Here is an 11580-nt window from a genome sequence, read left to right on the forward strand (position 1 = left end):
AGACGTTTTAGTTACAGAATGTTTTACTTCTCGTTCTTTTTATGTCGGTTTTGTTTTATGATATACTGTCTTAACTGCGATCTTATACAGAAAAAAGATGTTCCAAATAATAATGGTTATTTGTATAAATAAGTAGTATTTGTATTTGTAATTTCTGTGTAGTTAGATTGTAAGAATTGGTTTTCAGGTACCCGTAAAATGACTTTTAGCTTATTAGCATAGGCTTGGTTTCTAGCCGTGGTTAGCATTTCGCGCTGCTCTTCCACTGACGGCTGGGATGGGAGAGGTCGAACACCACGGCTCAAAACCGAGTCTGATTTATAACATTAATACCAATCTGATTTCTTCTTCTTTTTCCCCTCATTACTACTACGCTTCGATTATTTCACTTAGTCGCACAGTTTATCAAATTTGTTATTTTTCACTTGAGAAGCTCCATATGACTCTAGTAAGCGACCATCTTGGGAACTGAAAATTGTGGTCGAAACGGAGCTGGTCGCGTACGAGCGTTCGCTTAGAGAGCTTCGACTGTATTCTTATAGACAAATGCATGTGTTGCGTGACAGTGTGTAACGTGATGCCTGTCACTCCACTTGCGTGAAATCCGGTAGACTTTATACCGGATCTCCTCGTATTTCAACGCCCTCGTGATCCTATCGAGACGTTGTTTTCCTTCACGGCTAGCAGTGTACAGTCGCTTGCTTGGTCCGTATAGTTTTGTATGTGACACAGGACGGTAGGATGGGGGTCGCCTGCGCCAAATGCTGCTTATGCTATTGCATAAGGTTCTTCGAGTGCCCTGGGGGTATTTGCCGATGCCCACAGGGTGCCCGAAGTTGCTGTGGCGAGTTCTGTCAATGCGCGGATTGTTGTGATGTCACGGATGATGACGAGATAATTGTGTTGGGAGAGATTCAGTCTAAGCTTGGTGAAGCGAGCTATACCCACGATAACGGTGACACATACACGGGGCAGTGGCAGGCAGGGATGAGGCACGGGAAAGGCGAGCTTGTGACTGCTGATGGCAGGAGGTAAGATGCCGGTGACAGAGTTCGAGTTGGCAGGGGTTTGAGTTAATGGCGTCGATTGAAAACAATATAAAATGCTGCCCGTAGCTTCGTATGATAAATAATGTGCGTGACTCAATGTACTCAAGAATAATCAAAACCGAAATAAGAGTTAAAGTAGATAAAAACTAGTTTCAGGAGTAACGTTAACCGGGTAAAAAGTGGGGCAGGCGCAGCGAAAAATAGGGGAGCGTGCCGTGGGGCTCGAGTATAACCGAGACTACTGTACTGGCTGCGATACCCTGCGTACCAAAACATGAGAGGAGTCTGCACAAATCAAAGGCAACCCATCAAAGGCAACCCATTAATCGCACCATTTATCCGAGAAGTGCTCCCTAAAGTGTGTGAATGTGGGCTGTGGTTGGGGATGGGGGGGGGGGGGGGGGGGGGTGACTGGAAGAATGGTAGTTTCGAGGGGGGAGCCCCCTCCCGTCCGCCGACTCAGCGGTACGGTATTTAGACGACCCTGCGGTACGGTGTTTAGACGACCCTGCGGTACGGTATTTAGACGACCCTGCGGTACGGTATTTAGACGACCCTGCGGTACGGTATTTAGACGACCCTGCGGTACGGTATTTAGACGACCCTGCGGTACGGTATTTAGACGACCCTGCGAAGTTAACAGGGGTCTGTCTCTTGTACAGTTTTGGCTGAAACATGTGAATGGATCGCGTTACCGTAGAAATGTTTGATCTGTCGAAAACACGACCGGTACAGTGTAAAAGAATATACACAACTAATATACAATATACAAAACTATTAATTACCAGTATATAACTTTAGACACTTCGATTTAAATTTATTCATGAAATTGCTACAGCATGATCGAGGATTTTGACTTTGACGTCTTCATCTTATTGGTAGGATAGAAGGTTACTGGCGAAATGACGAATATGTGGGCACAGAGCCACCTCCGTAACAGCAAAGCAGGCGAAGCTCTACCACAGAAAATTAAAATGGTTAGTCGGAAAAACATCCTTAGCCCCGGAGGGGATGTGAGAAGTGATTCTATAATCTAACCTCATCAGAGCCGCTAATAAAATTGAAAAGTAGAAGATGGAATGGTCTGGTTTTGCGCTACCATATAAAAGTAGTATCTATATCTATATCGAATACTTTACATTTGTTATTCTGTTGATATTTTTTTATGGAAAATAAAACTAAAATTGAAAAATCTTCTATTCCTTCTCTATTCCTTTAATGTGCTTTTTCTTCTTTTTTCTCACTTCTAATTGTTTTATAAGTTGGTCAGGGATCATTTTAAAATGACACTTAAAATGCCAGTGCACTTTCACTGCTGTTTTGAAAGATGAATAAATACATACTTGGCGAAGGGAGGTTATTTCGTATAATATAATGGTTTTGCAGAAGTCAGATTTGCTGCGGCTATTTATATGAAATGCTGTCTACAATTATATCTTTATTTCTTAAAACTCCAGAATGGTTTCCATTTTGAAAATTTGCGGAAGTTTGAATCACGGGACCTCTGTCGAACACGAACTTTTGACGAACCCCCACTTGTTATTATGTCTTTTGGAATAAACTAGCACTGTGCCTCCGGTCATTTCTATCGATACCTGTGAAAACGAATATCGTCTAAAAAAACATATATCTGTTTTGAAGTTTAAAACTTCATGAAACGCTTTCTGTCATGGTTTATGCATCGAAGGATCATGCAAACCGAAAGTGGGACGATACACCCAATTCACCATTTTAATTAAATTATTTGACCGAATGTTGAAAACGTAAAAGACTAAGGAAATCGCAGGGAATAAATTATGCATTTAAATAGAAAAATACTGTAAATTTTAAGAAAACAAAATCGTAAAAAGCTAAAAAAAATCTCAGGGAATAAATATGGCAAAATATTGCAAATTTTCAGAAACAAATCGAACAGCAAAAAAAGACCACGAGTAAAGGATTTTGAATACATTGTTACAGTCAAAAGGAAATCTGCAGCGAATCGAGAATTTATAAAGGGGACTCTAGTTAGAGGCAAACTCCAGATATGAGTTTGACGCCTTATTAGTTATTGTATGACATATCAGTAGAGAGACCTAGTTTCACCTTTAGTCGCTCAAAAAGGATAAACTCCCCCCCCCCCCCCCCAACCCCTTATTCCATTACTTTGTATCCCGAGTATAGGTGTAGATAATCCCCCATCCCACTTACCGTGTGTCCGGGAAAAGGAAGACAAAACTATGTTATCTCCATAAGTTATAGTTCTTACATACAAAACATTATAGATCTAATCCTTTTTTTATAGTTTAAAACTTACGCGTACGCCCTGGACCTCAATTATTAATAAATATTCATTTATTTTAAATAGCAATTTGCAGGTGTCTGGGTAATGACTAAATAAGCAGCAACAGATTCATTACAGCGTTCTCTAATAAAGACAAAGACCCACAGACATTATCACCCCAGCAGGCATTATCATTCATATTGGAACAAATTGGAATTTTTTACTAAGGTCATTGTAATACCCGTATCTTTCAGGAACTTTCTATTCCTTTTGTTATCCTTATTCCTGATGTTTGAGGAAGTTGCAACTATTCTCAAGCTCCCTGCCTTTAGGGCTGTTCCGGTATCCAAACAAGTTTATTCATGACACCAAGTTATTCCTGACTCCAAGTTATTCTTGAGATTAGCTTGGCAAAAGAATAACAAATCAGTTTATAGTCCGGCATAAATACAAGCTCTTGTGTGTTGGTGTGATCACTCGCTCTCGACTCCACAAGCAGAACATCACCGCCGCACTTGAGAAGAACGAGAGAGGCACAGCCGGTAAGCCATGTCTCTATAGTTTTACAGACCTCTGTGGAGTCCTTCGACTTTTGGGGGTGTTTTCGAATTTGTCATTGTACAGTGATAGCTCTACCCTGGCAAAAAAAAGGGATGCTTGTATGCACCCAAGTGATTGTCAAAGGCCATTTGGTGGTGTGAAACCCTTGCAAACAGTGCTTGACTGCCCACAAGACTAAGGACAAGCTGGCATTTTCTTTGTATGTGGTCAGTCGGGCAATGCTGCCCGATGTTTGCGCTGTTTTACGCAGGACTTTAAAGTTAGTTTTTTTTATTTCTCAAGCATTAATACATCCGTTAATCTACCTTTCTCTGTCAGACCTAGCGCTCATAACTACCTTGACGTCACAAGCTAAAGAAGAGAAGGACTCAAAAGACCTAACTCCACAAGATAAGGCCTGTTGTCCTCCTCAAAGGTGACATACTTTTTTTCTGTGTCTTTCGCGGGTTGGGATTATTGCCCTTTGATACACTCTTTTTTTATAAGAACGTCTAATTTTCAGTTGACGGCTGGGCCGTTCTTATTTTTGGGACATTTTAGGCTGAATATGTTTTCACGATGTTCTTAAATTTTAGTGTATATAAGAATATAATACCCAATGAATTATTAGGAAGTGAATTACACTAACGTTCAATAGCAATAATAATAAGGTTGTTACTATGAGCACAATTTGATTCTGCATTCTAGAACGCATCGGGACTAAAAAGAAACAAATTTGTGTTATCTGAGTATGGGTATGTTTTTAGCATGTTCTTAAAATTTGGTGAAATCTCAGGCTGGACGTTTTTATAAAAAAAAAAGGTTCTTATAAAAAAGAGTGTATTTGTACTGGCTGTTCATACCCTGGAAGCCAAGTTTAATCTCCAAACTATTGTCATGAGAACCGCGTCCAAACTTTCGATCGGTCATGACGGTTACTCCTGATTTTCAGGAATACATTGATCATTTTATCAACTTCAGATGAATGCCATCCGCAACGTAGCGCTTCTATTGGCTCTCCTGGTGTTGGCTGACATGTTTGTCAATACGGATGCGTGGCGCCGAAGAAGAAGAAGAAATCCGCCACCCCCACCCCCACCCCCATCCCCACCCCCACCCTGTCACCCACCTGCCCTGCCTAGTACCTATCGCTGGTACAACCAATGGGGTGGTTCATTTAACGTCAAATGTCCGGCAGGTAAGATTTTGGCTTTCTATTCTCCATAAGCGTCATTATGCTAATGGTTATTTGTCTATCTTCACCGTTGTCTATCTATTATGTAACTATTCGTTACTTTGATAATGATCTGTTACTTCTCTGTTCACCGTTTGATGTTAGGTTCCACCCTGAGCATGATCCGCTCCCTGTACAGCCGCTGCCACCACGATCGCGTCTTCTCATTCGCCTGCAAATACAGCAGGCTGTCGTACACTACTGGCTCTGAGGTCTGCAACTGGTCTTCGAGCTACGTCAACTCTTACCTCGGGGCCATGAGCTTTACTTGCCCTGGAAATGGATTCGTCGCTGGAGTACACAGCGAACACAGCAATAGTGCTGGAGACAGGTAAAGGTCACCCCCCTCCCCTCAGTATTTAGAAGTGGGACACTTATTATCTTTCAATTTCAATAGTGAACTAGATCACTGTGATATTCAATTCACACAACAATGACAACGGCGCCATTTATTCTTAATAATTTTACAAATTAAAAAAAAACACATGACTCGTGTTTCTTATTATCACTAACGCATGATCATTAAAAAGCATTAAAATATTCGGTATTGCAGGAGGTTCAAGTTCAAGTGTTGTTCGCGTCTCAACGTTCAGCGTTACGGCTGTTACACTACTGGTCACATTAACGACTACCAGCAGATCTTCCACTACGCTCTGCCCCACGGGACTTACCTGGCCGGCGTGGAGAGTCATTTCAACGCATCTAAGCGGTGAGGGGAGTACGGGCGGATACAGGATTGATAAATTTTCAACTCTTACCCAAACGCATTTCCGTCCCCTTTTATCAAACCACCTCCTCCCCTCCTCTATTTTTAAACTGTGGATCCTCCCTTCCAGTAGGCAGGGTTCGGGGAAGGCGAAGGGGAAAAAGCGAATAGTAAAAGCACTGTGAGAAATATAAATACGGATGTTGAAAATAAAAAAAGACATTAATTGGACATGCTGTTGAACCACGGTTTACTCAACAAGCCGCCATTAGAGGAGTAACGGAAGATAGCTTGAAGAATCCCGTAATTGTTGTTTTGGGTTCCTGGATTTTCGGCCCTTAGTGTAGCCCTAACCTATGATTACATACATAGCTACATGATTACACATTACACATACATAGCTACATGATTACACATTACACATACATAGCTACATGTATTGATTACACATTACACATACATAGCTACATGTATTGATTACACATACATAGCTACATGATTACACATTACACATACATAGCTACATGATTACACATTACACATACATAGCTACATGTATTGATTACACATTACACATACATAGCTACATGTATTGAATACACATTACACATACATAGCTACATGTATTGATTACACATACATAGCTAGTAATGCACCTTTTAAACAGACTCTCAAATAGGACCGTTAATACCTCGAAACCCCATGTGCAACTAATGACCGAGCCCGAGCACAGGTTTTGTGTAGTAGGGTGCTCTTTATTCTTTATTATTTTTTTGTAGCGTTGATTACTTTTTGTTGTCTCGTTTCCATAGTGATCGCCTTTGGAAGCTGAGGATCTGCGGGGCCCGCGTGCGCCTCTGTAAATGGTCCCTGATCTAGTTGGACTCTGGCCCTTTAACACGCGCGCAGATGATTATAAAACTAAAGCAAAATAGCACATAAGATAAAGATAGTAGTACGTTATGTTAAAAAAAGTAAGATGCTAAAAAAATAAAGATAACATCTGCTCTGCTTGCTTGTTTTGTAATTTTTGGTTCAAGTTTGGCGTACTTTCCAAATCTGTGATTCTCTTACACTTTAGCTCTTCAGGCGGATCCGGACTTTTTAATTGAAAGGGGATTGGAATAGAGGGTCCGTACATCAAAATGATACTTGATTTGTTATATTATACAAAACTAAGCAACGTGACCTTAGTCTAAAAGGAAGGGGCGTGGATATCGACCAAATTTACCCCTGTATCCATGTACCTTCACGTGACTTATTCCAGATACAACCTGTTTTGGTTTGATTCATCCTCAGCGTACGTCAAGCGAACTGATCTTAATAATTATAGGCTTCAGTTTGTTATGAGTAGGCAAACCCTTAGTCTGCTTAGCAACCGAGAGCCAGAAAGGGCCAGAAGAGCGAGAAAACATTTTTTTAGAAAAAAAAATTATTTTAGAAACTATAATTTTGTACAAAATGAGAACAGAGATATACGACCAATCGTAGTCTTCCTCGCAGCCGTTCTGGACTCTTTTTTTTTTTCTTTTAATCGTGTCCGCCATCTTGGCCGCGCGGGAGCTGGGTAAAAGGAGCGCGGCCATAATTACCGTCACGACGACTTAAAACCGCATTCACACCAGCACTTTTAGCGGAGCCGCGCGCGGAGCTCCATAGGTATAGAAATTGGTCATAAACTACAGTCTACGGAACAGATGCTCATTTGCATAAGCCACTGTCCGGCGTCCTCGATTCCATGCGACGCCATTTTAAGTCATCGTTTAACAGGGATGAGATAACTTATCAAGCTTTCTACCTGGCTCAATGATAATAAACCCAAGCCTGTACTTGAGCACAAACTTTGGAACATTTCAAAATTGAACGTGAGCAACTTTTCTAGCCGAACTCTTTTAAATGTTTTTCAGGAAACGCACTAAAAATATAGATATGGTGGAAGAGAGCTTCTGAGGAGAAATGCGACCGAACAGTGCATTTGGGGGTTTGAGTTAGAAGGCTGTTTTACTTTGTAAATCGTTCACATTAACATAATCATTTCTTAGAAATCTTGAAGATCGGACGTATTTGGTTCTTTACTTCACTAAAATTTATCGCATTATTGTTCACAACAACACACAACAATTTCAACGGCACATTACGCCTTTCTGGTCGTTTAAAGCTTCTATTTAAAATTATAAAATTAATTGTCATTGATGACCTCTTAGTTGGCTCACGGGGGTTTACCTTTGAGCTAGCATACGGTTGATGCAACAAAGGCTGTCTGATTTGCAACCATAGCTAAAAATGGGTCTTCTAACTTTTTTTTTCACTAACCTTTTTGGAGCACTGCAACATGCACTGCGTGGTTTAAATTAGTTTTTAAAAAAAGAGGACTCTCTCGATTTTAACCGCTTTAACCTGACAAATTAGGGACTATGGGTCACATGACAGTTTGATGACTCTTGTCATAGAGAACCTATTTTGCAAATATTTTTTTGGGGTTAATATCAATCATTGGTCATAGGTTTACATTTTGATTCGATTGAATCGCTTTGCTTAAAAGCTGGTAAAACAACTTTCATAAATGAAACAGCCTACAGATCATATACATGGCATTTTCCTTCTTCAGGCGGAGTACCGCCTGAAGAAAGTTATGTTTCTAGCTTCAAAGAGGCTTAAGAGGTACCTTTCGCTGATTTTCTACCCTCTCTCTCGGTGTCTTGCCTCCATGATAATGCGAAGAGGAAATTTACAATAAAAATCATGCTCGACTTAGCATAAAATCACTAGGACATGAATAAAATTATATTTTGAGCGTTTTATTCGTTTTCATTTCTAGATTGTGCCTCATCCTAAAGAGTAATGTTCACGCATAATAACAAAATTTTATTTAGTCCAAATAAACAAAATTTTGGATAAAAGAGGGAATTTTATTTTTAACGCAGTTGCCATGCTGGAATGCACGGTCACTTGTTCATTTCATTCTTTTGCTATTTACGCACGCTTCTACGGCTAGAACAAAGATTTAGTCGAGACTGAGTGAATGACACACTTTTGAATTTATCCTCCTATTTTTTAACGCGTTAGGATCTGGAGCCCATCTTTCACACACGGATTAGTTGGAGATTCATATATTGTACATGATTTTCATAAAACGAGTCTATGACAAGGTGTACCAAAAATGTTTTAGAAGCAAACATAATTATTGGCTGTTGTTGCATGTCTTTGCTATTTAAGGACTTATTGCTCTTAATAAAGGGTGCTACGGAAATCAGACCTCCCAGACATATTCCTGGAAGAATTCTTAAGTCCAATACAAACTTTCCAGCGATTTCCACGCCTTTTCGAGATATATAGAATATAATTAGATGCAGGCTTTGAGACGGTAAAACCATGCAAGCTCGTAATCGTTCAATAATTTTAAAACCAGGTGGAAATATGTGCTCAGAGTTCACTCAGATTAATAAAATAACAGTTTTAGCTATGCTGTGACTCTCGGCTTTTAACTTTGCTTATGACTGGATGTACCAAAAATGTGAAATTTAGTGAGTTAGAACTTTTCTCATGTGATTCATTCTCTTCAAAATATCGCCAAAATCTGATTCTTTTAAGACTTCTTAGGAAGTTTATTTGCTAACACGAGATAAGTTGACCCTTATACTTTATTGTCACGATATTTTTTTGTTTAAAAAGTATAACAGGCGAGCATACTATCTAATGTTATAAATGTAATAAAACTTGCAAAACGTCAAAGCGTGGGCTGTTGTCATGACAAATGGCAGGAAATGGCGCCGCATGGAATCAAGGACGCCGGACAGTGGCTTATGCAAATGAGCATCTGTTCCGTAGACTGCTAGGCGACTCAAAATTTGTGGTCAATGACGTCATGTCACACGCTGTCAGCTGGCTGTACCACTCACGTGACCAGCTCATGCGACCAGGCCAGCTAATTGATTGTCGCTCTAAACCAATGACAGACTGGCTCCAACAGGAACTGGGGGTGGGGTGGGGGGGGGGGCGCTTAGAAAGCCGGGGGGACTAAGCCTATTCTGACTTTCGACATCAAACGATCAACGGTACACAAGCTGGCAGGGAAGAATTTGCGAAAAAAGTGTTTAATAGAGAAAATGCAACTAATTATCCAGTCAAATGGCCATACGAAAATAAGAATTTGAAGGATACATCTGTCTACTGCTTTGTAGGAACTGCTTTGTTCTTACAAACTCGGAATATCGGCTCGACTTCTTCACCTGGTGCGATGGTTGAAAACGTTATAGTTTAAGGAAAAGGCTACAAAACCAGCAGCATTTATCAGGGAATTGTCGAGGCTCTGCACTACTATTCTCATTATGATGTTACAGAGCAAAAATCAAAAAAGAAAAGCTTTATTTATGAAAGTTAAAATACGGAATTGTTCTCCTAAACAAGCGAACACAACAAGGCAAACAACATGGACAGTCAAGGTGAGTTCCGGACGAAAATTTCAATTCAAAATAGTGTGAATACAATATATGAATCAAAACGTAATTCCTGTCATATTCCTTTTAAGTGTAATTCTTTTTGTTTGCAAATATTTCTGATAATAATCCTCAAACAAAACGATTTTCGTCGTTTTACAACTTCTCTGATTTTCCCGGTGTCACCATTCAATCATCTTGCTTCCACTGTGTTTTTAATTGGCTGTGAGATCGCTGATTGGATGCTATTTTGGCGCGCACTAAAACGGCTTCCCAGTTCTGTTATAATCGTAAAAGTAACTTTTCCTCAAATAAGATAAATACATCTACAAATGAAGACTTATCTATCTAGCTCAGGTAAGAACGACCTTGATGACTCATGTATACACAGTTGTGTTAGTAAAACTATGTATCATTAAGCTTATTTTTAAATTGAGAATTCATCTCCTGTCTATGCTGTTTTTGTCCTAAATTTCATGTTAAATACACAAAAACGTCAAAATGTATATATCTCTTTCTTTCTCATATACTTAAAGCCAATATTGATTTGTTGTCTGTTTCTGTTTGGTAAGGATACTAATCTAATCATCAATTGTTTTCCTCTATGTTTGTTCTCATGTTTTAAGAAAATTAGAAAATTGAAATAACAACGAACGATTTTTTTCTGATTCAGGTGAACTGTTAATACCCAAAAGCCATGATGTGAGACTGTATGAAGACATGGATGATGAGCAGCATATTTTAGCAAAATATTTAGCTTTCCTTTCTTTCCTTTAAAATAAGTTTTTCCTTTTTAATTACCTGCATTCTTCCCCTGGGAAAAATATTTTTGATGTTTGGTTGATATTGCCCTAAAATTTTAGCAATTAAAATAAACAAAACTGTGATTTCTTTTTCCTTTTTAAAGGGGGGGGGGGGTGCCCCAAGTGCTATGCTCTTTTCATTCTTTTGTGGGATTTAAGCTACTTATGAGTAGCAATAATTTGATTCGCTATTCAGCATTCTTTGTGCATTTAAGATATTATAAAATAGATACATTCAAGTTTATTCAGAACCTACATTTCTGCGTCTTCGCCATATCTGCTATTGGGTAAAATTGTTGTTTACCATACCCATTTACGCAAAGAGACTCCCATAAAAACAGAAGGGGATGATCGATCTCAACCCTAAGGGATAACACTTTGGGTTTGGTCAGTAAGTCCTACCCCCATAAGGTTGCACATTAGGTGTGGTCAAGCAATTTCTGTCTCTAAGCATTTTGAACACCCCCTAAGGAAAAGCACTTTTTCTGGAGTTTTAACTTGGAGGTTAACATTTAAGAATGATATAAGTGTGCTGTTAGACTGGAGTAG

The 11580-nt window shown here is 39.5% G+C and overlaps 2 protein-coding genes and 1 long non-coding RNA gene across 4 annotated transcripts; all 3 read left to right on the forward strand.

Moving 5' to 3' along the window:
- Nucleotides 1–653: 653 nt before the first annotated feature.
- Nucleotides 654–2241, forward strand: LOC5506731. Its single transcript, XM_032375167.2, has 2 exons — nucleotides 654–1031; nucleotides 1932–2241. Exons 1-2 carry the CDS (start codon nucleotides 742–744, stop codon nucleotides 1984–1986), a joined length of 345 nt encoding a protein of 114 aa, XP_032231058.1. The 5' UTR covers nucleotides 654–741; the 3' UTR covers nucleotides 1987–2241.
- A 1458-nt stretch (nucleotides 2242–3699) lies between these two features.
- LOC5506736 (hemagglutinin/amebocyte aggregation factor) lies at nucleotides 3700–6803 on the forward strand. Of its 2 annotated transcripts, XM_001627360.3 has the most exons (7): nucleotides 3700–3854; nucleotides 4192–4288; nucleotides 4834–4913; nucleotides 4965–5050; nucleotides 5192–5417; nucleotides 5640–5795; nucleotides 6605–6803. In XM_001627360.3, the coding sequence occupies exons 3-7, from the start codon at nucleotides 4834–4836 to the stop codon at nucleotides 6669–6671; spliced, it is 615 nt and encodes a 204-aa protein (XP_001627410.3). In that variant the 5' UTR covers nucleotides 3700–3854; nucleotides 4192–4288; the 3' UTR covers nucleotides 6672–6803. The 2 variants fall into 2 exon arrangements, with proteins under 2 accessions (XP_001627410.3, XP_048585456.1); XM_048729499.1 differs by having other exon boundaries at nucleotides 4834–5050.
- A 3016-nt stretch (nucleotides 6804–9819) lies between these two features.
- Nucleotides 9820–11115, forward strand: LOC125568032. Its single transcript, XR_007312031.1, has 2 exons — nucleotides 9820–10234; nucleotides 10902–11115. It is a non-coding gene; the product is annotated as an uncharacterized LOC125568032 (long non-coding RNA).
- The last annotated feature ends 465 nt before the right edge of the window (nucleotides 11116–11580 follow it).

The sequence above is a fragment of the Nematostella vectensis genome, chromosome 6 (assembly GCF_932526225.1).
Source record: "Nematostella vectensis chromosome 6, jaNemVect1.1, whole genome shotgun sequence".
NCBI classification, from domain to species: Eukaryota; Metazoa; Cnidaria; class Anthozoa; order Actiniaria; family Edwardsiidae; genus Nematostella; species Nematostella vectensis.

What these genes read in the sequence shown, in the direction of transcription:
- LOC5506731 (XM_032375167.2), top strand. Translation starts at nt 742, where the DNA reads ATGGGGGTCGCCTGCGCCAAATGCTGCTTATGCTATTGCATAAGGTTC. An exon ending in GTGACTGCTGATGGCAGGAG is followed by an intron (nt 1,032 to 1,931) that starts GTAAGATGCCGG and finishes TCTTATTGGTAG; the next exon opens with GATAGAAGGTTACTGGCGAA.
- LOC5506736 (XM_048729499.1), top strand. Translation starts at nt 4,834, where the DNA reads ATGAATGCCATCCGCAACGTAGCGCTTCTATTGGCTCTCCTGGTGTTG. An exon ending in TAACGTCAAATGTCCGGCAG is followed by an intron (nt 5,051 to 5,191) that starts GTAAGATTTTGG and finishes GTTTGATGTTAG; the next exon opens with GTTCCACCCTGAGCATGATC. An exon ending in AGCAATAGTGCTGGAGACAG is followed by an intron (nt 5,418 to 5,639) that starts GTAAAGGTCACC and finishes TCGGTATTGCAG; the next exon opens with GAGGTTCAAGTTCAAGTGTT.